Genomic DNA, 27,943 nt, shown 5'->3' with positions numbered 1-27,943 from the left:
ATAAGTGCAAAAATATAAGGTGCTAATATTTTCAAGTGAGGATGGTAAAAGTTCATGTGTGATCCAGTGATATTAAAGCGCATTTCCACCTAAAACCAAAAAAATACATAAAAATACCCTCGGACAGTCAGGGCTAGTGCATTCCACAATGGATAGCCTCTGAAGTGTCCCGGGTTGCACTTACCTGCAAGAAGAAATACTTACCTTGAAAATGTATTGTCCAGCGCTGCCATCTCAGGTGTGGGCAGCTTGAAGCCAGCGCGATCCTCTTCTGCGTCCTCTTCCGTCCCACGATGCACTGCACTGGCCCCGTCGTCACTTCCGGGGCTGCAGCGTCATCCCTGCACAGCTTCTGGGCATGCCCAGAAGCTGTTTAGCAAGGTATGACGGTGTTCCGTGAAAAAACCATACCCATGAAAATTCCCTACCCTAGTCGCACCGACGTCATTCAACAGCTGAGCTTACCAGTGCGCATGCTCGGAGGGTAGGGAATTTCCACGGTAGTGTGTTGTAACGTTACACCGCATCAGCTGTTGCGGCGGTTACATTAAAACATCTCGGCTGCAACATGAGTCCTCTCTGCTCCTACCCGTCACTTCCCTGATCTTGGCTACTAAATATAAAAGCGGCGGCGGATCTATGAAAAAACCCGCAGCCGCTTTTACATTTAGTAGCCGAGATCAGGGAAGTGACAGGGGTAGGAGCGGAGATGACTCATGTTGCAGCCGAGCTGTTTTAACGTAACCGCCGCAACAGCTGAGGCGGTGTAACGTTACAACACACTACCGTGAAAATTCCCTACCCTCCGAGCATGCGCAATGCTAAGCTCCTCCAGCTGTTCAATGACGTATCTTGAGCTGTAAGCATGCGCACTGCTACGCTGCTCAGCTGTTCCATTACGTTTCTGACAGGAAGTGACGTGGGTATGGAATTTTCACGAGGTATGGTTTTCGAACGTTACAATGGCGCCTGCACCGGAACGGACGTCGGGGCCGGTGCAGGCGCATTGGTTCCTGGGAGCGATGACGTTCAGCCCCCAGGAATCATTGCAAGCCAGGAAGTGACGACTCGCCGTTGCCATCGAGGGAGGGAGGAAGAGGAAGTAAGGTAAGTATACTATCTTCTAAAACAAGGTAAGTAAATAAAAAATAAAAAATTGCAATTATCCATTTGTTTTTCAGGTGACCCGGAGCAAGATGGGCTGAACTTCAATTTTAGGGTGGAACTCCTTTAACCACTTAAGCCCCGGAAGATTTTACCCCCTTCCTGACCAGGGCCTATTTTGCGATTCGGCACTGCAAGACTTTAACGGACAATTGTGCGGTCGTGCGACGCTGTACCTAAACAAATTTGATGTCCTTTTTTCCCCACAGACAGACCTTTCTTTTGGTGGTATTTGATCACCTGTGTGATTTTTTTGATCATGCGCTATAAACAAAAAAAGAGCGCCAATTTTGCAAAAACAATATTTTTCACATTTTTTTTTTATATAAAATTCCCCCCCAAAAAAAAATGTAAAAAAAAAAAAAAAAAAAAAAAAAAAAAAAAAAAAATCACAATTTAACATTTTTGGCCAATTTGTTTTATGCTACCTATGTTTGGTAAAAAAAAGAAATAAATAAATCGCAAAAAGCGTATTTTGCTTGGTTTGCGCAAAAGTTATTGCGTTTACTAACTAAGGGAAAGATTGTCATTTTTGTTGTTTTTTTAACGAGTAATGGCAGCGACCTGCGATTTTTTTGCGGGACTGCGACATTGCGGCGGACAGATCGGACCCTTGACTGACATTTTTGACACTTTTGGGGTTACCAGTGACATTACTATAGTAATCAGTGCTATACATATGCACTGTTACTGTAAAAATGACACTGGCAGGGAAAGAGTTAACTTTGAGAGTGTGTCCCTAGGAGTGTGATTCTAAGGGCTCTTTCACACGGCTGCTCTGCTGTTCTTATCCAGTGCGGGACTTTTTTTTTTTTTTGTGTCATCCGCTCCGTGTGTCCGCATATCATCCCATCCGTTTGCGGATGATATGCGGACATAATGCAAGTCTATGGGCATTGCGGATGTCAGCGGATGACACCGATGACACCGCTGACATCCGATTTTCCTTCCTTTCCGTTTTTTACACGGAGGAAAAATAGGGTTCTGTTCCGTTCCAAAAACGGAACAGAACTGAAAAGAAGAAAATCGGATGTCAGCGGATGGTATTCCGCTGACATTCGCAATGCCATTGACTTACATTATGTCCGCAAAACATCCGCAAAAAAATAGGATGATTTGCGGAGAAGCAGAGCGGCCGTGTGAAAGAGCCCTTACTGTGATTGGATGTGGCTACTAGTGTAAGAACAGAGATCAACGGTCCTACATAGTAGAACCGTGTGATCTTCATTCTTACACAGGGGAGAATGACAGGCGGCTGTGTTTACATTAGCCGCCTGCCTTTCTCCCGCTCTAACGGACGATCGTGAGTTAAGACTGGCTAAAAACGTGTAGTAAGCACAGTACCGCCGATGCGGTATATTCAGATACTTCCGGGCTCGGCCGTAGACCGGAAGTGACATCACTTCTGGTCTACGGCCGAGCATGGAAGTATCGGACCGGACTATACCGCATCGGCGGTACTGTGCTTACTACACCCTTTTATCCAGTCTTAACTAAGTTTTCTGCATTTTTGTTATTAAAATATCCTGATTTACTACACAATGAGAGCCCCCTCTTATTTTTGATGAGCGAGTGTCCCAGGAATATTGATTTATGTTCTGCCTGAACGATGACACTATTATAAAGGAAAGGAATACCGATTGGGCATTAAATTGTGGAGATCCATTTATTTACATCAATAAGCCCCTTTATTGGAGAACATCCGGAGGTCCCTTATGATTGATTAGATCAAAAACGCTCATTTGAGTGTTAATGGAGGTGAGCGGCCATTGCACTTAATTTGGATTCCTAGCTCACGAAATACCGCACTTGGCTGTCACCGGAATTGTTCCTTTAATATCACTGGATCACACATGAACTTTTACCATCCTCACTTGAAAATATTAGCACCTTATATTTTTGCACTAGATTTTTTTATTTATTCATTGATATATATTATTTTGAAGCACTTTGCAGCATTTATTTTGCTGATCAAATATATATTTGCACCTTTGAATATTTTGCACAGATCATCTTCCACACTCTCACTTGCACTGAATATTGTTATTTACATCACTGTCATTGTGCAACCGGTTTGTTGCCCACCATCAGCATTATTTATTTATTTATTATCATTTTATGATCCGGCACTGATCACTTTATTTATATATCTTGTCAGCACTTTATTCAACTATTATTTACTCAGGATTGCCGGTTTATTGCTTCAGATCATTACTGTTTTATCATCATATGTTTTACGTTTACATTTGGTCACATTTCTTTGACTTAATTTTTATCTGTGGTCCACCATTTTCAGAAATTAAACGCCAATTCCCTCTGCGATTTACCTGTTTTAGTATGTTGTGACACTACTAAATGGGCTGCCGATTTCTGGTGTTCCACTGTATCTATCATCTTTTGACTCCACATCATTCTATACCTTACTGGTAGCGCATAGGTTCACTCCTTTTTTACACTTTCAATTCATGGCCTTACCTTTTGGTCTCACCTCAGATCCTCGTGTGTTCACAAAGGTTTTGGCCCCTGTGCTGGCCTTGTTATGGCAGAAGGATTGCGGTACTGGGTTACCTGGACGATCTGCTTCTGTGTGCAGTGTCTTCCTCTGCTCTATATGCCGACTTGCACGTTACGGTGCGAACTTTGCAGGAGTTCGGGTGGACACAATTTTCAGAAAATCTGTACTGTCTCCGTCCACAAAGTTGGACTACTTGGGTCTGATGCTGGACTCCGCGTCAGCCCGGGTGTTTCTTCCGCAGACAAAACTTCTGAAGCTACAGGATGCGGTTTGGCTCCTATTGTCCAACCATCGGCCATCACTCAGGACTTGCATACACGTGCTGGGTCTGATAAGTCTCCACCTTCGAGGCAGTTCCGTTTGTGCAGTCCCACTCCAGACCCTTGCAAAGGGAGATTCTGATCAAAAATGGAACAAGGATCTGATGTCATTGGACAATCTGATCCTGTTGAGTCGGGGTTCAAGGGAGTCTCTCCAAAGGTGGCTCGGCTCCCTGGCCCTACGTCTGGGAAAATCTTTTTTTTCCCCCTGTATTGGACTGTAATCACCACGAATGCCAGTCTGTCAGGATGGGGAGGTGTCTTGGGAGTATGTTCGGCCCAAGATGTCTGGAACTTGGAGGAGTCCAGGTTGCCAATCAACATCCTGGAAATTCGGGCGATCAGGCTGTCTGTTTCAATGAACGGATGGTCTGCAGGGACGACCTGTGTGGATACAATCAGACAATGCTACGGCTGTGGCATATGTCAATCAAGGGGGCACAAAGTGCATTGGCAGCCCAGGAAGTGGCTAATATCTTGAAGTGGGCAGAAGGAAATGTTTTGGCCCCATTCTGGGGGTAGAGCATTGGCAAGTGGACTATCTCAGCCGGCAGACGTTGGATCCGGGAGAATGGTCTCTTCACCCGGAGGTATTTCATCAACTGTGTCTTCGGTGGGGCATCCCCAATGTGGACCTGCTGGCTTCCCATCTCAACAGGAAGGTGCAGGGGTTTGTGTCAAGGTCTTGAGATCCTCTGGCCGACGCTGCAGACGCTCTGGTGGCCCCTTGGGGTCAGTATCATCTGATTTACGCATTTTCTCCAATAAAACTGCTGTCAAGACTGGCCTCGCCTGTCTTGGTACGCAGGCCTGTTAAGGCTGGTAACAGAAGTCCCTTTGGAAACTTCCTCTCAGGAAAGCTCTTCTGTCACAGGGACCAATCTACCATTCTGCTTTACGGTCGCTGGCTTTAACGGCCTGGCTATTGAAAGCCAGGTGTTAAAGGACAGAGGGCTGTCGGAGTCGGTGATTCCTACGCTGCTGAAAGCTAGAAAATCTACTTCCAGGAAGGTTTGTCATAGGGTTTGGAAGGCGTACATTACTTGGTGTGAGTCGCGGAGGGTTTCTACCTGCTCCTTTTCTGTGTCTCGCTTGTTGAAGTTTCTACAAGTGGGTGTAGATCAATGTTTGGCTCTGGCCACCATCAGGGGCCAGTTTTCCGCATTGGCTATTTTTTCTCAAAGGCCGTTGGCGGCGAAGTCCTTGGTTCACACTTTTGTGCAGGGAGTTCGCCATCTGGCTCCTCCGGTCCCGTTGGTGCTTCAAAAGCCTCCTATTGAAAATATTAGAGAAATTCCTCTGCTCACTCTGTAACAGAAGGTGGCTTTCCTAGTAGCTATTACTTCTGCACATCGCGTGTCGGAGTTGTCTGCGTTGTCCTGTCGCTCACCTTACTTAGTGATTCATAGGGACAAAGTGTTGTTGCAACCCTGTCAGGCGTTCCTTCCTATGGTTGTATTGGGGTTTCATTTGAATGAAGTCATTTGGTTACCGTCCCTATGTCCTAAGCCGAAACATCCTAAGGAAATTGCCTTACATTCCTTACATGTGGTAAGGGCAATTCGGGTGTACCTGGCGGTGACTGAACCGATTAGAAATTCCGATTCTTTGCTCTTATGGATGGCCCTGGTAAGGGGCAGGCTGCATCTGCTACGACCATTTCCAAGTGGATCAGGCAGACGGTGGTGCAGGCCTACTCCAATAAGTGTCAGGTTCCCCCTTTCCCTGTTAAAGCGCATTCTACGAGGGCGCTTAGTGCCTCCTGGGCCATCCATCATCAGGCGTCAGTGGTTCAGGTGTGCAAGGCGGCTATGTGGTCAACTGCACACTCATTCGCAAAATTTTATAAGGTGGATGTACTTGCATCTTCGGAAGCGGCGCTTCCGAAGCTGCGGTTGCAGAGGCTTCCACTTCTTGTGGGTGAACATTTTTCTTGGTGGTGAGCTCCAGTTGTTCCTAGTTGAGCTCCTGTTACCTGGTTGACTTGAAGCTGTGTCAGTCAGTGATTGAAAGAGAAAACTGGATTTTTGTCTTACCGTAAAATCCTTTTTCTCTGAGGTTCACTGACGGACACAGCACCCGCCCGCCCCTCTTTGGGGTTGGGCTATATGTTCTTCTTACACTGCTTGTTACAAAGTGGAGTCCTAAAGCAGGAAGTGATGGTATACCCTCTGGGACTGCCCCAGGGGCGTAACCAAAAAGATTTCCGCCTAGTCCTACTCCTAGAGAAAGCATAAAGCCCAATGGTCTGAAGACCTGTGCCCGACAGTGAACATCAGAGAAAAGGATTTTACGGTGAGACAAAAATCCAGTTTTTGCAAGAAATGTTACATTATTAGGGAACAATCAACAAGCAGTGCTGCGTACTATGGCCAAAATATACCATTCTTATAACTATTATGGAAGCATATTAACTCATCGGAGTTAATAAATCGGAGCACATATAAAGGTAAAACAATTTGGCAAAATACAAACCTGGTAACTGGGGTTGTCAATCATTGGTGCCTTCCATTTTCCTTTGTAGTTAGGGTTGTCAATTGTGGGGCGTTGCCAGACTCCACAGCCAGGTGCAGACTCACATTTGGGGTTTGCTACTTGAGGTGCCTCCCATTCTCCATCCATATCCTCATCCCTGTTAGATAGCAATAGTGGAAACTCAAACATAGCACAATTGTGAAAACAAAATGCACATGGAATTTATTTCAACCTACCAGTCTTCCGGCTTTTCTGCATCAGGGTCAGCAATATACTCGGGTTCATCATCCAGCCAACCCTCAGGCTTTACTGCATTCTCATCAGGGATCTTTGCTGGGGCATCCTCATCCCTAGAGATGAGACATTTCACAATTAGAAGATCTATACATGTACATTTTAGATATTTATAACAGCATCAGAACACCTATATTTTTAAAGTCTGAAGATAATAGAGAAGGATTTCTCCATCTGGTAAAGCCAGCTGTGGTTATTTGAGCTGTATAAAGAGGAGGAAAATATAATAGGACTATAAGTATATGCTTTGTTTTCCTCATTTCTCTATGATCTCCTCTGAATGACAAGTTTGATCATATTCAATTATTTAAAGAAAAAGGTGATCCTATTGTTTTGGGACAGCACTGAAGCAATATCAGGTTTGTATGAATCTGGAAGTTTAGCAGGCAGAAGTGCTACTGACTGACTGCTCAGGCAGAGGCAGCCAGTCTGCCTGCAAACATATCCCCCCTTTGTGTTGCTGTGGGTCAGAAATGGAACTAGAAGCAGAACAAAATCAGGGCTGCCATCAGGTGGCAGACATTGGGCATATTAGAAGAGGGAAACCTCAAATGTTGGATCCTATTTAAAGCTGAAATGTAATCAAGTTCCTCACTCGTCAATAAAAAAAAGTTTTAATTACATACCTTATTTTATGTCATCGGGTTTCTGGCCTTTTCTATGCAATTCAGGCAGATAATGGTGGGAGGGGCCAGCAGAGTGCTGTAGACAGCTGAAAACATCACAGAAACCTTCCTCCATACTCCTCTCAACAGCCCTAGGACAGTGGTTCTCAACTCCTGTCCTCAGATTTTAGGTATTATCTTGGAGAGATGCAGACTAGAATATTGCAATCACTGAGCAGCAAATATGATGACCTGTGATGTATTTCCGTTATCTTGAAAACCTGGCCTGTTAGTGGGTCCTGAGGACAGGAATTGAGAACCACTGCCCTAGGAGCTGATGTAAGCACTGGGCTGGCTCTTGGGAGGAATTATGCAAATATTAGCATGCCTTGATGGGTGGAGGTCAGTCTGCAGAAGTGGGCATTATTTGCTGTGATGCTGAATGATCCCTGGCCAGCAAATGGGGTGCGCTCTGACTTGCTGCAGCTTTTAATGCACACTGAAATAAGTGCATAATATGCAGTGATAGAGTAAGCCATTTCAATGCAGGGGAGCAGCATGTACAGTTGTGCAATACTAAAAGGTAACAATAGAGTTCAGCTTTAACTGCTTTAGTGGCAAAATAGCTAAACCAGTGAACCTCAAAAACTATTTGTTGGATTGTCCTCTGAAGTATGAAGCTGAACTCCAGGCACAGCAGGGGGTTGATACCCGGTCAAAATAAACAGAAAACGAATGTGTATTGGAGGGGATTGGGGTTATTTTTTTATAGACATATTTGCTGTAAGAACATGGTAAAAAGGACACTGGTGTTTTATAAACTGTAAAGTCTATGTTTTACCATGTATAATCACTTCAGCCTGAATGCTCTGTTTAAGTAGTGGCAATTAAATAGGCTTTTTTTTTTTTCTTACAAACAGGTGAGCAGTGCTGACAATGGACATTTACTGACCAATCTGTCCACTTCCTAACTTTTAATATTGTGACGAGAACTGAACAGCAGGAGATCAAATTACATACTGTATATAGTTTAGTGATTCAACAAAGAGTCTCTACCCTCTCTGTTCTCAAAGGATGTACTGCTGGGCTCTATCTATAGAAAAGAAAATAGGGTAGATGCTCTGTATTAAATATTTATAGACCCATTTCAAAACTTGTAAAGAAAAAAAAAAAAAAAAATTAAACTGAATTGACCTAACACTAACAATGTCACATTAAAAAAAAAAATCCAAACTAGTTGTATCAGAAGAAATTCCATTCTAAACCACTGATACTTGCCAATCTTCTGGTTTGACCGCATCAGGATCAGGTATTTTTGGCCTCTCATCCCAGTCTTCAGGCTTCTGGTCATCTGGGTCCTCAATTTCATTGGGTGGATTAACAGGGGGGTTCACATCGTTAAGCAGGTTGCCACTGTTTACCACTGTTTGGTCAATCAGGATTTCAAAGCTGTTATCCGGATTCAAGACTGTAAGAGAAAAAAAAAATTGGGATTTTTGTCTTACCTTAAAATCATTTTCTGTGATGTTCATTTTGACGGACACAGCTCTTCATCTTCTTGACCGTAGGGGTATACTGCCCCCCTACAGGAGTAGGAAACTAGGCAGAGAAAAAGCTAGAACATGCCTATGGGGCAGTCCCTGGGGTTATACTCCCACTTCCTGCTATAGGTATTCAGTTTTGTAACAAGCAGTGTCAGAAGGAAAAAAAGCCAACTCCATAGAGGGAAGGGTGCTGTGTCCGTCAATGAACATCAGAGAAATGGATTTTACGGTAAGCCAAAAATCCCATTTTGGCTAACGTTCATTGACTGACACAGCTCTTCATCTTCCTGACCGTAGGGATGTCCCAAAGCAGTGTCAAACATGAGGGGTGGGAACAGCAGAAAAAAAACAAACAAACTTCCCCAAGGCTAAACATAGCCAAGCAGGTAACTGAGTTCAGCTGTCAACTGAAGCTCACCTGAAAAAAAAAAAAAAAAAAAAAAAAAAACACCCTCAAAGAGGACAAGTCCTCTAAACAGCAGCCTGCAAAACTTTGCGGGCAAAAGAAGCATCCGCAGATGCCAACACATCCACTTTTAAAACTTTGTGAATGTATGCACAGACGACCAGGTAGCTGCCTAAAAACCTGCATCACTGACACCTGATGAGAAAGGCCCAGGAGGCACGAGTGCGCCTTGACAGGAAAAAGGAGGAACCTGACCCTTAATAGAATAAGCCTGATGCATCTGGAAATGGTCGCAGCAGAAGCAGCCAGACCCTTGCAAGGTCCATCAATGAGGACAAATAGTGAGTCTGATTTCATAAGAGACTCCGTAGCTGCCAAATCACCTTTATTGCCCGAACCACATCCAGGCAGTGCAAGGCAACTTCCTTAGGATGCTTAGGCTTGGGATACAGGGAAGGCAACAAGGTCTTCATTCAGATGAAAGTCAGAGACGACCTTCCGAAGGAATGACAGACAGACACAGAACCACAAGGTAAGGTGAAAGACAAGACAAAGCCGCCAGATCAGACACCCTGTGCACCAAAGTAATGGCCACCAAAAAGGCCACCTTCTGAGACAACGTAATCAGGGGAAGCTCCTAAATATTTTCAAAGGGAGGCTTCTGGAAAACTGACAACACCAAAATGAGGTCCCATAGCGGCACTGGAGACCACACTGGAGGAACCAAGTGTCCTACGTCCTAGAGAAAAGTACGCACCAAGGAGTGTGTGGCCAACGGCCATTGAAAGAACATTTTTAATGCTAGTTGATGGTTCTCAAGGCCAGGCACTGCACAACCCCTCAGAGGAAAGCCCAGATCCGAGCCACCGAAAAGGAACAAAGGTGAACCCCATGGGAATTCACAGCACGCAATGTACGGTTTTCACGTACAATGGTAATCTTCCTAGAAGTAGATTTTCTAGCTTTTAACACCGTGCAACAGCCAAGCCGTCAAAGCCAGTGGAGGATTGAATGGAATGGAATTGAATGGAATGAACTGAACAGAATGGAAGATTGGCCCTTGGGACATCAGATCTATACCAGATTGACATACCAAGACCAGCGAGGCCAGTCTGGAGCCACTAGGATTGACCAGAATCCCTTCTGCCTCGATCCTGCGTAGAAATCTCAGCAGAAGCTGGAGAGGAGGAAAGGCATAAAATGGCCTCTGAAGCAACGGCTAGGGGATCGCGAGACTATGCCACAAACCTCTGAACCATCCTGTTGAGGCAAGAGGCCAACAGATCCACCTCTGGAGTACCCCACCGGAGATACAACTGATGAAACACCTCCGGATGAAACGACAATTCTCCCTGGTCGAACGCCTGTCGACTGCGATAGTTCGCCTGCCAATTTTCCAACCCTGGAATATGCACAGCAGAGGGGAATGGAACACATTTTTCTGCCCACCTTAGAATGCTGACTACTTTTCGAGCTGCCAGGACACTTCTTGTGCCCCTTGGTGATTGACATAGGCCATGGCATTGACCGATTGAACCTGCACCGGACACCCCTGGAGACTTATCCAAAGATCCAGACAAAGTCTGATTGCTCAGAGCTCCAGTACATTGATAGGTAGGCTGAACTCTTCCTGAGACCAAACCCCCCCTGAGCACAATCTGTGCGAAGGGTGTTTCCCCACCCGAACAGGTGCATGCAAGTCCGAAGAGACCACCATCTTCTGGTCAGCAAAAGCAGAATTGCCTCCTGCAACTTTTGAAGTTTATCCCCAGGAAGAAACACACTGGCTGAGGACGAGTCCAGAGTCAGACCCCAGATAGACTAGGCTTATGGACGGAACAAGAGTAATCTCCAAGTTGTCCAACAAGGCGGACGAAGACTCGTAAAAGAAGATCTTCCAGGTAGCCCAGTATTGCGATGCCCCGCTGATGCAGTAATGCTAGAACTGGGGCCAACACTTTCTTGAAGACCAGAGGAGCAGAAGCAAGACCAAAGGGTCTTTGCCCATGGCAAAGCGGAGGAAACGCTGATGGGCAACGCATATTGGGATGTGAAGGTAGGCATCCTTGATGTTGATGGAGGCAAAGAAATCCCCCTGATGTAGGGATGTCACCACCGTGCGCATGGACTCCATGAGGAACTTCTGTAACTGCACAAAGCAGTTTAGTGCCTTGAGGTCCAGTATTGGGTTCACCTTGCCCTCCTTCCTGGGAACCTTACACAGGTTTGAGTAAACTTCAGAGCCAGAACAATCACCCCTTGAAGTAACACATTTTGCACCGCCCCATAGAGATCCTTTAAGCGATCTGGGGATAAGTGCAGGTTGGAAGGGAAGAATCTTTCCAGAGGATATGATCGAAACTCGATCTTGTAGCCGGAGCGAATGACTTAGCAGACCCACTTGTCCTGGATCATGGAGTTCCACGGATCCAGAAAACAGCGAAGACCCCCGCCCCCCGATAAGGATGAGGGCGCCCCTTCATGCAGAGGAATTTTTGTCTGCACGTCTGGCAGCATCAATCCTTCTTGGAACCCCCAGCGGAGGCCTGAAAGGGCTTGGATCCCTTGTCTTGAGACCCTGAGGGATGAAAAAGTTGCTTGTAAGCCAAAAAGGAGGCTCCCCATCTGCGACGAGACCCATGGAAGCCTGAGGAAGAAAATCACTCTTTCCCACTGTGTGGCCCTTGATGTCATCCAAGGACCAAGGATGTTTCAAACAGGTGATCCCCCACTAATGGAAGATCAGACAAGGCCTTCTTAGAAGCCTAGTCCGCAGACCAACATTTCAGCCACATAATGCGCCGCAGGATCACTGCTGAGATAGACAGTCCAGAAAGCAGGGGAGCGGCATCCACAGAGGTGTCACAGACAAACTGTAAACCCTTGGAACAACTGATCCGCTAGCTCCACCAAGGCAGGGGGGAGCCGCTTCTCCAGGTCCCGGCGTAAAAGCTTAGTCCACTCAGAGTTTGCGACACTAGGGCAATAGTAATTACCAGCCTAATCGCCAAACCAGTCACAGCCACATATGGCGGGCCAGAGACTTCGCCCTCTTATTAGCTGGACCTGTAAAGGCCCGGGACTCCTCACCTGGAATGAAGGTAGCTCAATTTGACCTGGAAACTGGCGAGTCTACTGCAGATGGAACCATCCACCTTTAACGCAGTTAATCTTCATAAGGATACCGCAAGCAAAAACGCTTAGTAACTACTGTGATTTGAACAACTCCATTGTTTTGTGACAATGTTGCCAAGGTAAGTGGAAAGAGGAACACCCTAGCAGCTTAAGAGGGCCTTTGGGTGCCAAAAAGAACCGGTGCCTCCGACGCAACCTCCATTTTTAAAGTTTCATGCACTGTGCATCCACCAGTGCCTATTTAAGCACGGCTAGAGGGGCAGAGGAATCATCCTCACTATCTGAGCACCTACTGGTTCTGCATGGATGCAGAACCAGTAGGGTCGCTATTTAGTAAGCGCACCCCAAAAAACAATCAGGGGAGGCCGCCGACTGCGATCCCGCAAAGAGGACGCAGGCCAAAGGGCCACAATGGACCACCTATCGGACCCCGCAAAAAAAAAAAACAAGGTCGCCCTCCATAGAGGGGTTTAATAGGACATAGCCAACTTAAAAGGTGGCTGCCTGCTGTGACGCGCAAGTGCAGGCAGGGAACCCTCACTAAAACATGGCAGGTGTCCCACACAATAATGGCGGCAATGCTGTCAAAAAAAAAAAAAAAAATATGACGCCCCCCCCCCCCCCCCCACACACAGCACTACCCCTTCCAAGGGAGGTGCCAAGCTGACCACATGGCCTAGCAGGCCGCAAGCCATGGCCTAAATTTTTGTGGAGGCCCAGCCACAATTGCACAGATCCTCAGCCCGGCAGGTGCCCAAAAGAAGAGAGGGGGCTTCAGTTACACACACTGAAGCCTGCACGCGACTCGGCCGCAAGACGCGGCCTAAATTTTTGAAAGCGCCCAGCCATCAGGACGTGAGCCCCAGTGGAGCCGACCAACCAGAGGCAGCGAAGGGAAAGGTGGATGCCCAAATAGGAGGCAGCGTCATAAACTATCCTCACAGGGGCTGTCTCACAGTTTCCAGGGAGTAGGCCACAAGAAAAAATAACGGAATTTTTGTAAAATCTTACCTGTAAAATTCCTTTCTCTGAGTCCTCCGACAGTCGCCGCCTCTTCATATTCGTCACATATGGGGTATTAGACTTTGCTCCGAAGGAGTAGCTAGGCAACAGAATATGTTAACAATAAAGCTTTAACATATCCCACCCTCAGGGGGTGGTCCCCTCAGTCAATACCCTCCTACTTCCTGCAACCATATCTCAGTTTTAGTGGAATAGCAGTAGAGTATACAATCAAACCCCAAAAGAGGGGCGGGGGCGGCGACTGTCGGAGGACTCAGAGAAAGGAATTTTACAGGTAAGATTTTACAAAAATTCCGTTTTCTCTTACGTCCTCCGACAGTCGCCGCCTCTTCATATTCGTCACATATGGGGACGTCCCAAAGCAGTGCAAACATGAGGGGTGGGAAACGCATCCGCGCCGAAAGGCAACGCAGTCTCCGCATCAAAGAAGGAACCTTACCAAAGGAAGGAAACCAGCTGGGCAACAGCAAAAAACAAGTGCTCAACAGGAGCAACAACCCAGGAAAAGACAAAAAAACCAGGGGATACAAAACTTATCCCAACAGCCAGGAGTCCCCAACAAGGGACCCTAGGGAACAGCCGCACTAAGAACCTTGCGGCCAAAGGAAGCATCCGCCGATGCCTGAACATCTACATTGTAGAATTTTGTGAAAGTGTGCACGGTCGACCAAGTCGCCGCCTTACACACCTGGGCTACAGAAGCCCCATGACGACAGGCCCAAGACGTACTCAGAGATCTAGTAGAGTGCGCCTTCACAGGCACAGGGGGAACCTTCCCCTGCAAAGCATAGGCCTGTTCAATGGTCTGCCTGATCCATTTGGCGATGGTAGAGGCCGAAGCCGCCATGCCCTTCCGAGGACCCTCTGGAAGAACAAACAAGGAGTCCGTCTTTCGAAAAGACTCAGTCGATTTAAGGTAAACCCTTATCGCCCGAACAACATCCAGAGAGTGCAATCTCGCCTCCTTTGGATGTTTAGGCTTCGTGCACAACGAAGGCAAGACAATATCCTCATTAAGATGGAATTCCGAAACTCGTTTCGGCAGAAAAGAAGGATTAGGTCGCAAGACCACCTTATCCAAATGAATAACCAGGTACGGAGACTTGCAGGACAAAGCCGCCAGCTCCGACACTCTGCGAGCCGAAGTGATCGCCACCAAAAAGGCGACCTTTTTGGACAACATAGACAAAGAGATCTCCCTGATCTGTTCAAAAGGAGCACGTTGTAACACAGATAGAACGAGATTCAAGTCCCAAGGGGGCAGAGGATCCCGCCTCGGGGGAACCAGATGCCGCACACCCTGAACAAAGGTGCCAACCAATGGGTTGGAAGCCACGGGACGTTGAAACAGAACGGCCAGAGCAGACACCTGACCCGTTATCGTAGCCAGCGCCAAACGCTGATCAACACCCGTTTGAAGGAAAGACAGCACACGGGACACCGAGTACGTGCGGGGTGAAAACCCCCTGGACTCACACCAGGCAAAATAGGCCTTCCAAGTACGGTAATAAACCTTCCCCGAGGAAGACTTCCTCGCGTTGATTAAAGTATGAACGACCTCCGGAGAGAGACCCCTCTCCTTCAGGACCTCGGTCTCAACAACCAGGCCGTCAAAGCCAGCGACTGTAAAGCAGGATGGTATATCGGTCCTTGAGACAGTAGATCGTCTCGAAGAGGCAGACGCCACGGGGCGTCGACCGCCAGATTCACGAGGTCTGCGTACCAGGACCGGCGAGACCAGTCCGGTGCCACAAGAATCACCGTGTTGCGTTCCGAGTGTAACCTGCGAAGGAACCTGGACAGCAACTGAATCGGTGGAAACGCGTACATCAGCCTGTACTGATGCCACGGGGCCACTAACGCGTCCGACGCGTCTGCCCGAGGGTCGCGCGTCCTTGCCACGAACCTCTTCACCTTGTTGTTGAGGCGAGACGCGAACAGGTCCACATCTGGAAGACCCCACTTCGCGCACAACGTCTGGAAGACAGCCGGATGGAGAGACCATTCCCCCTGATCCAGGGTCTGGCGACTCAGATAGTCCGCCTGCCAGTTCTCCACTCCCGGAATGTGAACCGCCGTTATCGCCGGGACATGAGTCTCGGCCCAAGACAGAATGTCGGCCACTTCTCGAGCCGCTCGGGCACTCCTGGTGCCCCCTTGGTGGTTGATATAGGCCACCGCCGTGGCAATGTCCGTCTGCACCCGAACCGGGCAACCCTGCAGCCGGTCCGTCCAGCGATGAAGACAGAGACTTATCGCACGCAATTCCAGAATGTTGATCGGAAGGGAAGACTCCCCCTCCGACCAAGTCCCCTGAGCGGACAGAACGCCCAGAACTCCACCCCAGCCCGACAGGCTGGCATCCGTGGTGATTACCGTCCACGAGATCGGACGAAACGACTTGCCCCCGGACACCAACGGGGACTGGAGCCACCACAGAAGGTTTTCCCTGGTGCGAAGACTCAACGAGATTTGAAGATCCAGAGATTGAGGTCGCCCGTCCCACCTGGACAGGATCTCCGCTTGGAGACCCCACGTGTGAAACTGTGCGAAAGGAATCGCCTCGAAGGCCGAGACCATCAATCCCAGACATCTCATACACGTCCGCAGAGACGAGTTCGGAACGTCCCTGAGGGACCTGACTTCCTCCCGGAGAGTCCTGAGTTTGTCTTCCGGCAGGAAGACCTTCGCCTGCACCGAGTCCAGTATCATTCCCAGATAGGGGAGACGAACCGACGGACTCAGTGTCGACTTTGGAAAATTTATCGTCCAACCAAACTCCTGCAGAGTTTGCATCGTGACAGACAGGTCCTCCTCCAGACCCTGGCTGGTCGCAGACCGAACCAGAATGTCGTCCAGATACCCCAGGACAGAAACGCCCTGGGCCCTCAATAATGCCAGAACCGGTGCAAGCACCTTGGTGAAGACCCGCGGAGCCGAGGCGAGACCAAAGGGCAACGCCACGAACTGGTAGTGATCCTCCGCAATGGCAAATCGAAGGTACCTCTGATGACCCTCGAATATGGGGATGTGAAGGTACGCATCCTTCAAATCGATGGAGGCCATGAATTCCCCCGGAACCAGGGCAGCCACCACCGACCGCAGGGATTCCATGCGGAACTTGCGAACCCGCACAGAGCGGTTCAGAGCCTTCAAGTCCAGAATCGGACGAACCTTGCCCTCCTTTCTGGGCACGGTGAACAGATTGGAATAAAACCCCCGAAACCTGTCCCGATGAGGCACCGGAACCACCACTCCCTGAGCCCTCAGGTCCCGCACCGCCAGGTGCAGGTCCCGCAAGCGCTCTGGAGACAGTTGAAGATTTGAGGGAAAAAATCTGCTCTCCGGCCAAGAGAGAAACTCGATCTTGTAACCAGATCGAACGATTTCCAGAACCCATCTGTCCCGCACACGGGCCAACCAGGGCTGAAGAAAACCGAGCAAGCGTCCCCCCACCCCAAAACTGGGTGAGGGCGCCCCTTCAGGCCGAACTGGTATGGGCTGCAGGTCCGGATTGGCCGGACTTCTGTTTACCAGACCAGGGCTTCTTCTGAGAGCCTTGACCTTTGAACGGTTTGCCCTTGTAGTGCGGCCGAAAGGCACGAAAGGACCCCTGAGGGGGCCGAAAATTAGCATGCTTCTTCCCAGAAGCCCCCTTAGCCTTGGGGAAATGGGGCAAGAGAGTGCTCTTACCCCCGGTGATCCCCTTAATCAACACATCCAGGGACTCCCCAAAAAGGCGAGACCCATCATAAGGCAGATTGGCTAAGGTCTTACGTGAAGATTGGTCCACCGACCAACATTTTAACCAAACCAGGCGGCGAGACAACACCGCCACGCTGTGCACACGTGCAGCCAACGGAATCAGGTCCAGGTCCGCATCACACAGATACATGACACCCTGGTGGATCTGATCCACCATATCCAGGGTCGCCGGCGAGGCCGAGTCGGCTACTAGGACGCGCCTAAGCATCTGCGTCCAACTTGCGATCGCCTGGGCCGCCATGAGAGAAGCAAACAGAGCCTTAAGCATAGAACCCGTAACAGAATAAGTATGACGGGCAAGAGACTCCAGTCTCCTATCCGTGGCATCACGGAAAACAGGGGAACCCTCTGCAGGAATCGCAGTGGCTTTGTTCAAAACCGCAATTGCATGATCCACTGGTGGAGGCACACACCACCTTTCATCAGTGGCAGGCGAAAAAGGATAACGCAGCTTGAATTTACTTGGTACCGCAAAAGGTTTGCGCAGATCGCGCCATTGATCCTTAACAGCGCGCTGAAAATCAGCATTGCAGGGAAAAACCTGCGGCGTCCTGCGTTTTCTCTGCGTCCCATAAGCCGCCAAGGCAGCGGGGGGACACACTTCGTCCTGCAAACGCAGCGTTTGCTTAATGGAAGCAATCAACTCATCCATGATTGCAAGCTCTTCAGGCGAGCCAGGGGGAGAATTATCAACCCCCTCAACTTCAGCCTCCACCTCAGACCCCACTAGATCAAGAGAGGAGCGGGACCCCGATAAGGAGGCCCCTGCCAGAACAGCCCCATCACCTTCACCCTCAGAATCAGAGGAAAGAGCAACTCTGGGCCTTTTAGTAGATTGAGCAGCCACCAGCATTTGCACCTGAGCAGCAAGGCCAGCCACAATAGTGGCTAAAGCCCCCCCTGGGGGGGAAACAGCGGTCCCCTGGCTTTCCACCAATACTGTAGGAAATTTGCCCTCCTGAGAATCCATTGCCCCTGTAATGCCAGACAACCAAGGGTTAACTGCCCCTTTTAAGCAAGCGCGGCAAGCGCAGCCCACCGCACCACACTCAAGCACAATGAGACCCCCACAGGGAATATGCAAACTGAACACAGGCAATGGATAGCAAGAACAGAAGGATAAAACCTGAGGAGACCCTCGCCGCTGCTGCTGTCTCGATCGGTGTTCCTGGAAAGAGGAAGTGATGCTGCCAGGGCGCTCTATGTAAGCCTATGGAGGCTACAAGAAAATGGCCGCCATGCATGTAAACCATGCGGCCGGAGCGGGTGTAGGCAAAATGGCGTCGTTTGGCGCCGAAACCGCCGCTCCACAGTGCATTAAAACACACATTACATTCCAATATAAGAATACATGTCAGATCGCCGCAGCGATCGCTGTATATGCCCAAACATGCCAAAAAAACATGCCCCACAGCACACAGCTTCTCACACTGACCAGTCTGACACACACAGTGTCATACAGCTCCCCCCCCCCCCCTTGCAGCCCACAGCATGCAGCCGAGAGATAGGGAGACAAGCAGTGTGAATAGAGGCAGGTTACACAGTCCCAGACTGACACCCCCCCAGACAGACAGGTCCCCACATAAATACACTTACCTCACATGGCGTGGGGGACCCGCACAGGCGAACAAGCCGCTGCACATGAGGCAGGGAGAGTCGCAATTCAAGACGCACAAAATGGGGGTTAAGAAACCGCACAGCGTCCAGTGAGGTAGCCACCTCACCAATCATCCCTGCACCGAACAGGGATGGGTCGTTCACTATGCCAGGAGCGTTACCTGGCTGAACGCTCGATGGCAGACTGGGAAGCCACTGACCCACGACCTGCGACCAGGGGGATCAGCCCGAGACCCAGTCCGCATGATCCTCTTCGTCCGAAGAACTAACTAACGCTGACAAAATAACAGCTAAATAAAGGTAGAGAGAAAAACTCAAACAAAATATTAAAAAGAAGAAAGAGTCTGGGACAGAAAGTCCCAGCACAGAGAGAGCCAGCCACTCCTGACAAGCTAGACATTAAAACTGAGATATGGTTGCAGGAAGTAGGAGGGTATTGACTGAGGGGACCACCCCCTGAGGGTGGGATATGTTAAAGCTTTATTGTTAACATATTCTGTTGCCTAGCTACTCCTTCGGAGCAAAGTCTAATACCCCATATGTGACGAATATGAAGAGGCGGCGACTGTCGGAGGACGTAAGAGAAAAAAAAAATTGCCAGGATCAGAGTGTCAGCAAGGCACTAGGTCCTTACTCCTAACTAGGCAAAAATAAAATGGAATACCTATAGCTAGAAGTGGGAGTATACCCCCAGGGACTGCCCCATAGGCGTGTTCAAGATTTTTCTATGCCTAGTTTCCTACTCCTGTAGGAGGCAGTATAAACCTACGGTCAAGAAAATGAACGAAAGAGAAAAAAAATGTATATATCAATCTTATTTTAAAAAAAGCTTAGTAAAACACAGATGTCATTTTGTCAGTAGGAAATTCTTTTACTTTAAAAACACAGCTAAATCGAGCCAATACCCATTATGTTTCTCAGCCGGGTTCTCAGGGATTCTGCAGTGATCTACCTGTCAGTCGCAGACAGGTATAGCTCATGAACACATGCAGAGACAGGCAGGGAAGCGGCTGCCATACTATTGGCTGTAGCACACTGCTCCCCGCTGGCACCTCTTCCTGTGATCCCAGGTGCTTGAATGTGACATCATCTGGGATAGACAGGATATGAGGAGGAGCGGGAGCATGCCACAGGAGTTATGAAAGCTGCAGGAATTTTTGAAGCCAGAAGACGACAGACAGTACTGCCTTTGCCCCTAATGTAGTGGGCCCTCCTGAGCCCCTGTACCGTGCCCCCCACCCCACACTGTTTATCTCACATTGGAGGAGCATCTTTGCAGAAAAAGAAAGCACAAGGTGCACATTAGATATGTTTAATATTCATTCTTTTATTTAATGCGATTTCTAAAAAGAATTGTCATCAACAGCTCGCTGATACCAATGTTCCCTGAGCTGTAGATATGAACATTATTTCAGGGGCTTCCGAGGTCTCAAACTTTTTGCCAGGGACTCCTCGAAGATAAAAAGGTTGAGAAACTGTTCAAAGCGATTTAATATACTTTATTTAAAAAACAAGTTTTTAGTATAGGTTTAATGGCATTCAAAGGCAAACTGACCAAAATCAATGGCAGCACATCTCACCATGCTAAGGCCTAAAGGCAATTTTCTTATGTCATCTGTTAGGACAAAGCAATTGAATTCAACTTAAGCCAGTCAAACATGGATCAGCCAAGATTTGATCCATGTATTGGCAGGCTGACTATACCCAAGTCGATCCATTAAATGACTTGGGTGTATGTTCGATATTTATTCCAAATTCATAATTCGGCACTTATTGGAATTATATTATATTCACAGAAAGCTTTCAAAATATATGTGATTTTAGGATTAATTATAATATTAATATGTGTGAATGACCTTGTTCCGATGATTAGTAATAAAAGTTCTTCATCTGAGCTGACACAGTAAAATGTCAGATAATTCTGGGGTATGTAGCTAGTTGGAAGATGACATACAAGGTATCTGGTATAGAATGTCATGGGAAGTAAAGAATAGGCATGATCCATGTAATACTAGGAATAATACATATATTAGTTTAAATAAGGTTAGTTAGGATTAGTGTAATCCCAGTCACAATTAATAGTATTTGTATGTATTTACTTAATGTTATACAAGTTGTATAAGTTGGTAATATGTGTTACTTTTGTATAGATTTTTGGTTATATGGTGTAACATGACATCAGCCATATTAGACGTTACAAGAATAGAGTGTTACATGTGGGCTTGTCAATCAAATTCCATATATGACTGAGTTTAATACCTCCTCTTGTATAGAATAACTAACTAAAGTTAGCAGAAATGATGTATGCCATACAAGTTTTGGAGAGTTGAGAGTTTATGACGACTACATGTAAGATAAATTGCCAAGGGATCAATAGGGAGCAGGACACACAGTCACACAGACTAGGAGAGATCACACACATCACTTCTCCACAAAAACTATACAAAGACTTTTTGACAACTTAAGCAGGTGTTTGTTCTCTGAAACCTAGAGACGTAATTTCCTGCTTCTTCCTGTACTTGAAGATTTACACTGAAGGACAAAGAGGAACACACACATGTCTATACAGCCATGATTTCAAGCTGGACACATTTATCAGAAATATATTTTTACCTTCACTGAACTGAACTGTTATACCTTTTACATTGTATTGTTAATGCCATTTGTGTGATTGAATAAATTCACACTTTGTTTTTAAGTCAGTCTGGCTATCAATGCTAATCGTCTGGAAACGCCTAAAGATACTAAAATATTAGATTTATCCTATATTTTACAGTGTAACCAGCTTGTTTAATTTTTTTTACATACAATTACTGCTGGCAGCTATAGCTACTAGCAGTAATCGTGTTCTGAACGCAGGAAATCGAGCGTTCTTTCCTTCCACCTATGGTGGGAGGAAAGAATAACAAATCTATGGGCTGCCTTAGTATAAGTGTGGCAGACAACCACACAAATGGCTTGCAATTTGAGAAACAGAGTGTGACGAGACCCTTGCTCGCTCGCTTCCGCTCTCCCAACACTCCTCTGTTTCTAGTGCGTTAGCTTGCAGATCGCAACGTCTGATGGTTCGGTCAACCAAGGATCCGGGATCCGAACTACAGCTATGTGCCGTCCGGAATCCATTAGAACAAACACCAAGCAGGCTGTATGTAAGTTCAAACAGGAAGACAATTTATTGGAAAAACACAGCACACTTTTATACAGAATTTGGAACATCCTGCCCCCAACAACCGCCCTCCCATTGGTCAATTGCAAAGTACCTGCAGTTCCCCTTCAGGTCCTCTCCAGCCATGCAAATGAGGACTTGAAAATGAGTCAGCAGGGATTGGTCCAGCTTGGATAGCTTGACCAGAACAATCCCCTAGCAGACAACAGGTGAGTTCATTAGCACACCCGACAATAGGTGAATGGAAAGCCACCTCAGACAAAAGCAACATTGCCAGACAGTCCGTCTCCTCATTGAACTTCCTGGAATGACCATATTAGGAGTTGTACTTCCTGGCCAGAGACCTAATGGCAAATGGGAACAAATGACCTTGCTGACAAATATGAAGCAATTCAAACCATCACCCATCTGTCCTTAAATTCCAGTGACGGTGAACACCATCACAAAGAGGCACAGTGATGAAAAGCCCAGAATGCACCAGAGCCTTGGTAGAATGAGCAGTAATTAGAAAGATTTACGTAAATCAATATATTTATCGGCAGCTTGGACTCTTCCACTGACCAGGATCCTTAGGCTCCCCCAACCGAATACCTCCTTGGATGCTAGATGCAACCTAAGACTCAATGATATATTGTGTTGATATATATATATAAAAAATATAAGGACCTATTTAAATGCAATATGTTTGTATATTTATAACTAAGTGGAATAATGGACACGTTATTGTGAAATATCAAAAATTATGTTATCTATATGCAACATGTCTAAACAGTATTGTTCTTTACACAGACAAACGAAATGATATGCTCCAGATGAAGCTTTTCTCCTAAGAAAGCGAAACATGTCGAGCAAAGGTCAAATATTATATGGTGGAAGTTAATTCACACTCTCAGTTGATCCCACGGACCGACACCTTTTCTATTTTGGTGTCCGCCGGTGGTTTTTGTCTGATTGTGAGTGAATAGTCCTGAGAATGTTATGACTACTAATTGTTCTGTACTTTAAGATGTATGTAAACCATTGTTCTAAACCTTATGTATTAAGATATACCACAGTATAGACCATTTATGGGTCTGATTTGGTCCTTAACACATAATTATATGCCTGCATTCTTCTTTGGTTTTTAATATGTTTTGAATAAAATAACTTGTTTTTAAAAAAACATTTGTGCCCGAAATCCTTGTTTCCCAGTCCTCTCACTCAGGATCCTTAGGCGCAGAGTTTCCCTAGCACTCCTCCCCAGCCCGACACGCTGGTGTCTGTGGTTACCACCATCCAATACAACGGCAGGAAGGACTTACCTTGGTGAAGCACTGACGAATGAAGGCACCACAGAAGAGCAGACTGTGTAGTGATTCAACCGAATCAAAGTATCAAAGGATTTTGGATCCTTGTTCTATTTTACTAGAATCTCCTTTTGTAAAGTTCTCGTGTGTAACTGAGCAAACGGAACCGCCTCGAAGGTTGATACCATCAGACCCAGGGCCCGCATGCAAGTCCGCAGAGAAAACCGATTGTCTGCTCACAAAAACCGGATCACCCCCTGCAAATTTTGCAATTTGCAATTTGTCCAGGGGGAAGAAATACTAGAGTCAAGCCCAGATAATCCAGTCTCATTAAAGGTATCAGGGCAGATTTTTTTAAATTGATGTTCCAACCAAACTCTAGATCGTTCAGGTACCCCAGTACCGAAATCCCCCATTGGCGCAGTAATGCCAACACCAGAGCCAGCACCTTGGTAACGATCCTGGGGGTGGAGGCGAGACCAAAGGGTAATGCCACAAATGGATAATGCTCCTCTCCTATAGCGAAGTGGAGAAAACGCTGGTGTCCTGCATAGATAGGGATATGTAGATATGCGTCCTTGATACCTATGGAGGCCAAAAAGTCTCCCTGGTGTAGGGACGTCACTACTGTGTGAATGGACTCCATTCAAAACCTCTGCACCCGCACATAGCGGTTCAAAGCCTTGAGGTCCAGGATTGGATGCACTTTGCCTTCCTTCCTGGGCACAGTAAACAGGTTTGAACAAAACCCATGAAAACGTTCCTGAGAGGGAACCGGCACAATCACCCTTTGCGACAGCAGATCTTGTACCGCCTCTCGGAGATCCCTTAAATAATCTGGAGATATACGCAGATTGGACGGGAAAAACATGTCCGATAGTCGAGACCGGAATTCGATCTTGTACCCTGATCGAATCAATTTGTGAACCCATTTCTCCTGAAAAAAGGAAGTCCATGGTTCCGGAAAGAAGCAAAAAGACGTCCCCCCACCCCAGAATCGGGTGAGGGCACCCCTTCATGCAGATAAGGATTTCTCTGCATATCGGGATTTGCCTGGCTTCGGGTTACCTGACCATATCTTCTTGGAATTCCCAGAAGACCTGACCTGGCTTTCCTTTTACCCAGAGGTACGAAAAAAACACCTATGAGCAGTAAAAGAAGGTCCCCTGTCTAGTACATGATGCCTTGACCTTAGAGAATTGATGGAGAAGAGTACTCTTCCCACCCGTAAGGCCTTTGATCAACTCATCCAGGGAGGATCCAAACAACCTCTCTCCCATAAAGGTAAGGTCAAAAAGAGCATTTTTGGAAGCCTGGTCCGCAGACCAGGTTTTTAACCACACCATGCGTCTAATAGCAATCCCCACAGCAGACACTCTGGCCACCAGGGGAGCCGCATCCAGTGACGCAACACATATATACAGCAGGGCTTGAGCCATTTGATCCATGAGCTCAACCAGCCCCAGGGAGAGCTGTACAGTTTCCAAGACACCTTTAAGTAACTTCACCCATTCAGTGACTGTCCGTGACACAAGGGTGGTCACAAAAATTGGTTTCAATATTGAGCCCGTTAACACATGTAAATGGCGAGCCAGAGACTCAACCAGTCTATCAACGGGGTCTGTAAAGGCAGGGAATTCTTCCACAGTAGACTTATTCAGTCTGGAAACTGGATGATCCACCTTTGGTGGCATGGTCCACCCAGTGGAAACCTTATCTGCGAAGGGATAACAGCGTTTAAAACACTTTGGCACCATTAACATGTGCTTGATGCGCCCCCACTGTTCATTGACAATATTGTCAAAACGTTCCGGACAGGGGAACACTTTGCCCGGTTTCTGGGATTTGCAGGTGCCAAAAGACACACATCGGCGTTCCTGACACTGTAGACTCATCCGCCATTTTTAAAGTTTCTCGCACTGAAACTTTAAGTGCTTCCACCAATGCGCTTTCACGAGCAGCGGCTGATGAGGGCATGTCCTCTTCACAATCAGAATGCGATGACACAGAGCCACCAGGATGGGGTGTGTCTGCGGCGGCCATAATTGCTTTAGAATCTGAAGATACTGCAGAGGGAGGCGAAGGCAAAGGACGCTTATGGTTAACGTTACTTAACACTAAATCCACTTTTGACACCAGGCTTTCCAAAACTGCTGTAAAAGCCAAAAAGGGACTGCGACCCAGAGGGGTCTGCAGGTGAAAATGTATCCTTGGACTCCATTTACACTGAATTTAAAAAGATGCAGTGTCACTTTAAAAAAGTCGCAAAAAACGCGATCGCACCGCTGCACTGGTGGTACAGCAAGTCCCAGCCTAGCACAGACTGATAGCAGTGTGTGTGATGAAACCCACAAAAGACCCCAAAAAACGTTACCAAACCAAATCAGGAGGCTTGCAGGAACGATCTGTACAGCAGAAAGAACAATCTGACACAGGAAATAAAAATCACCTGAGTCGTGCCTAGAGTGTATAGTGTCTGCCTATGCTGTCCAGCAACGTGGACTACAAGAAAATGGCTGCCCCATGCATTCTAAGATTTTAGAAAATGGCTGCCCATTAATTACATTTAAGAGATTCTGACATTGTCAACAGACAAAGGCATCAGATGATGCCCAGTGGAAGGGGCAAAACGCGTAAAGCAGGAATCCAACATCTGACATATCTGGTGGTTGAAACGCACGCAGAAACGGCGTCCACCACAAGTTTTTTAGCCGCTGATCGCACCATTTTATATGTAAGTGGATTATTTATTTAGATAAAGTCTACATTTTTACACTATGGAGTTCACTCGACCCATTTTTATGAATATCCTTACTGGGAGCCACTGGAATAAGAAAAAGGAGTAATCATATGAGAAAAATACAGCATTCACCATTTTCAACACACTCGATCCTACCAGGAAGGAACTAATGCTAATTTAGCTTTAGATGCTCATCTCTCTTTATTGTCCGGTGAGTGGGGACACAGGAGGGGAGCACTGAGTGGAGCATGAAGTAATTCACGTTCATTTGAATTTCAAGCACTAGCACTTTTAAAGAACTAATCCACTTTATATAGTCACATTGAACTACAAGGACTTATTTCACTTGGTACCTTATTTGTCGTCATGTGTATTTATCATAACTGATCACAATTTTTGGTATTGTATTAAATTTTAATATTGTTGCACTAGGCACTTTATTCATACTGAGGAGCAGTGCTGATACACACATTGCCATCTATTTAAAGGAGCACACAACTTTTTATCAGCAGCTGCCCGCATCAACTATTATTTCAATTTTAAATTTGATTTATTCCTAAGCGCGGGCATATCCACATACTTTTTATAACCTGCTCACGCTCGCTGGCCAGGCAGGGGGACCTTAAGGATCTAGAATATCCAGTCCGAAACCCAGCCAGCTGTTGCTTGTAGTTCTCCAGGAACTCTACTAAAAGAATAAATTATAAAAAAGGTTCCCAAAAAAACAACAGCTAAGACCGAAGTGCCAGCAGGGAGCTAGTTCCTACTCCTAAACTAGGCAGAAACAAACTGAGGGCTGTAGCAGTGTGTGGGGTTATGCCTGGAGGAACAGCCCCATAGGCGTGGTGAAAGCTTTTTCCTTGTGTCCTACTCCTGTAAGGGGCAGCATAACCCAATGGTCAAGAAGATATGAAGCTGCGTCTATCAATGAACGATAGAGAAAACGTGTTTATGTGGAGAGAACAAAGGACCAGCCTCTTCTTGGCTCTTCTAGGACTGGGGCTGAAGGGAGCTCTTACTGCCCATGAGTTTCCCAATTTCATCTAAATAATTTTCATAGAGAGACAGCACATGAAGAACATTTCAGTTAGAGCCTTCTTGGATGTCTGGTCCATGGACCAGCACTCGAGTCAGAGTAGGCGCCAAAACACAACAGCTGAAACAGACAGGCAAGAGACCAGCTAACTGGAATCCAAAGACTCAATGTAAAGATTGCAGGTCCTGAACCAACTGATCTGCCAAGTCAACACAGGCAGGAGAGACTTATTCCAAAGCTAAACAAAACGACAATTCTTGACAAATGCCTCTTCAAAAGAATAGTGTACAGCAAAGTGTTTAGGCAAGGTGAATGGCTTAGCCCGATATGTCTAACCCTTGTAACAGAAGAAATAACTTAAAAGCTTAAAGAGGTTGTACACCGAGAAATTTTTTTTTTCTCTTCTTTACATCCTGAAAGAGAAACCCATAATGAGCTAGTATGCATCGCATACTAGCTCATTATGAAATACTTACCTTAGAACGAGCCCCCGCCGTGCCGTCTGCTTACCTGTATGACGGGCGACATGTATAGTCGCCCGTCTTCCGGGATCGCGGCATCCGGCCATCTGATTGGCCGGAGCCGCGGTGACGTCACTCCCGCGCACGCGCGCGGGAGCCGACGGTCACGGCACAGGGCTCTGAAGGAACAGCACGATCTGCCGTTCCTTCAGAGCGCATGCGCCAGTGACGTCACTGGCTGCATTAAAGGTAAATATCTCCTAAACGGTGCATGTTTAGGAGATATTTACAGTACCTATAGGTAAGCCTTAATATAGGCTTACCTATAGGTACAACTTCCTGAGGAGGGGTTACTTCCTCTTTAAGAGGGCCACCTATGCTTATGTGCCCC

General features: G+C 47.0%; 1 protein-coding gene across 1 annotated transcript in view; it reads right to left on the bottom strand.

Moving 5' to 3' along the window:
• CANX (calnexin) overlaps positions 1 to 27,943 on the bottom strand; it is a gene marked incomplete at its 5' end in the record, with an annotated part of 123,352 nt that overhangs the window by 54,888 nt on the left and 40,521 nt on the right. Inside the window, 3 exons of the mRNA XM_082255330.1 lie at positions 6,475 to 6,631; positions 6,711 to 6,824; positions 8,652 to 8,841. Coding sequence (XP_082111456.1) covers positions 6,475 to 6,631; positions 6,711 to 6,824; positions 8,652 to 8,841 — 461 coding nt within the window. The remainder of the gene's footprint in view (positions 1 to 6,474; positions 6,632 to 6,710; positions 6,825 to 8,651; positions 8,842 to 27,943) is intronic.

This window comes from Pelophylax lessonae, assembly GCF_965119305.1.
Source record: "Pelophylax lessonae genome assembly, chromosome: 4".
Lineage (NCBI taxonomy): Eukaryota > Metazoa > Chordata > Amphibia > Anura > Ranidae > Pelophylax > Pelophylax lessonae.
The sequence above is the reverse complement of the archived record's forward strand: the minus strand, read 5'-3'. Positions and strand labels throughout refer to the sequence as shown.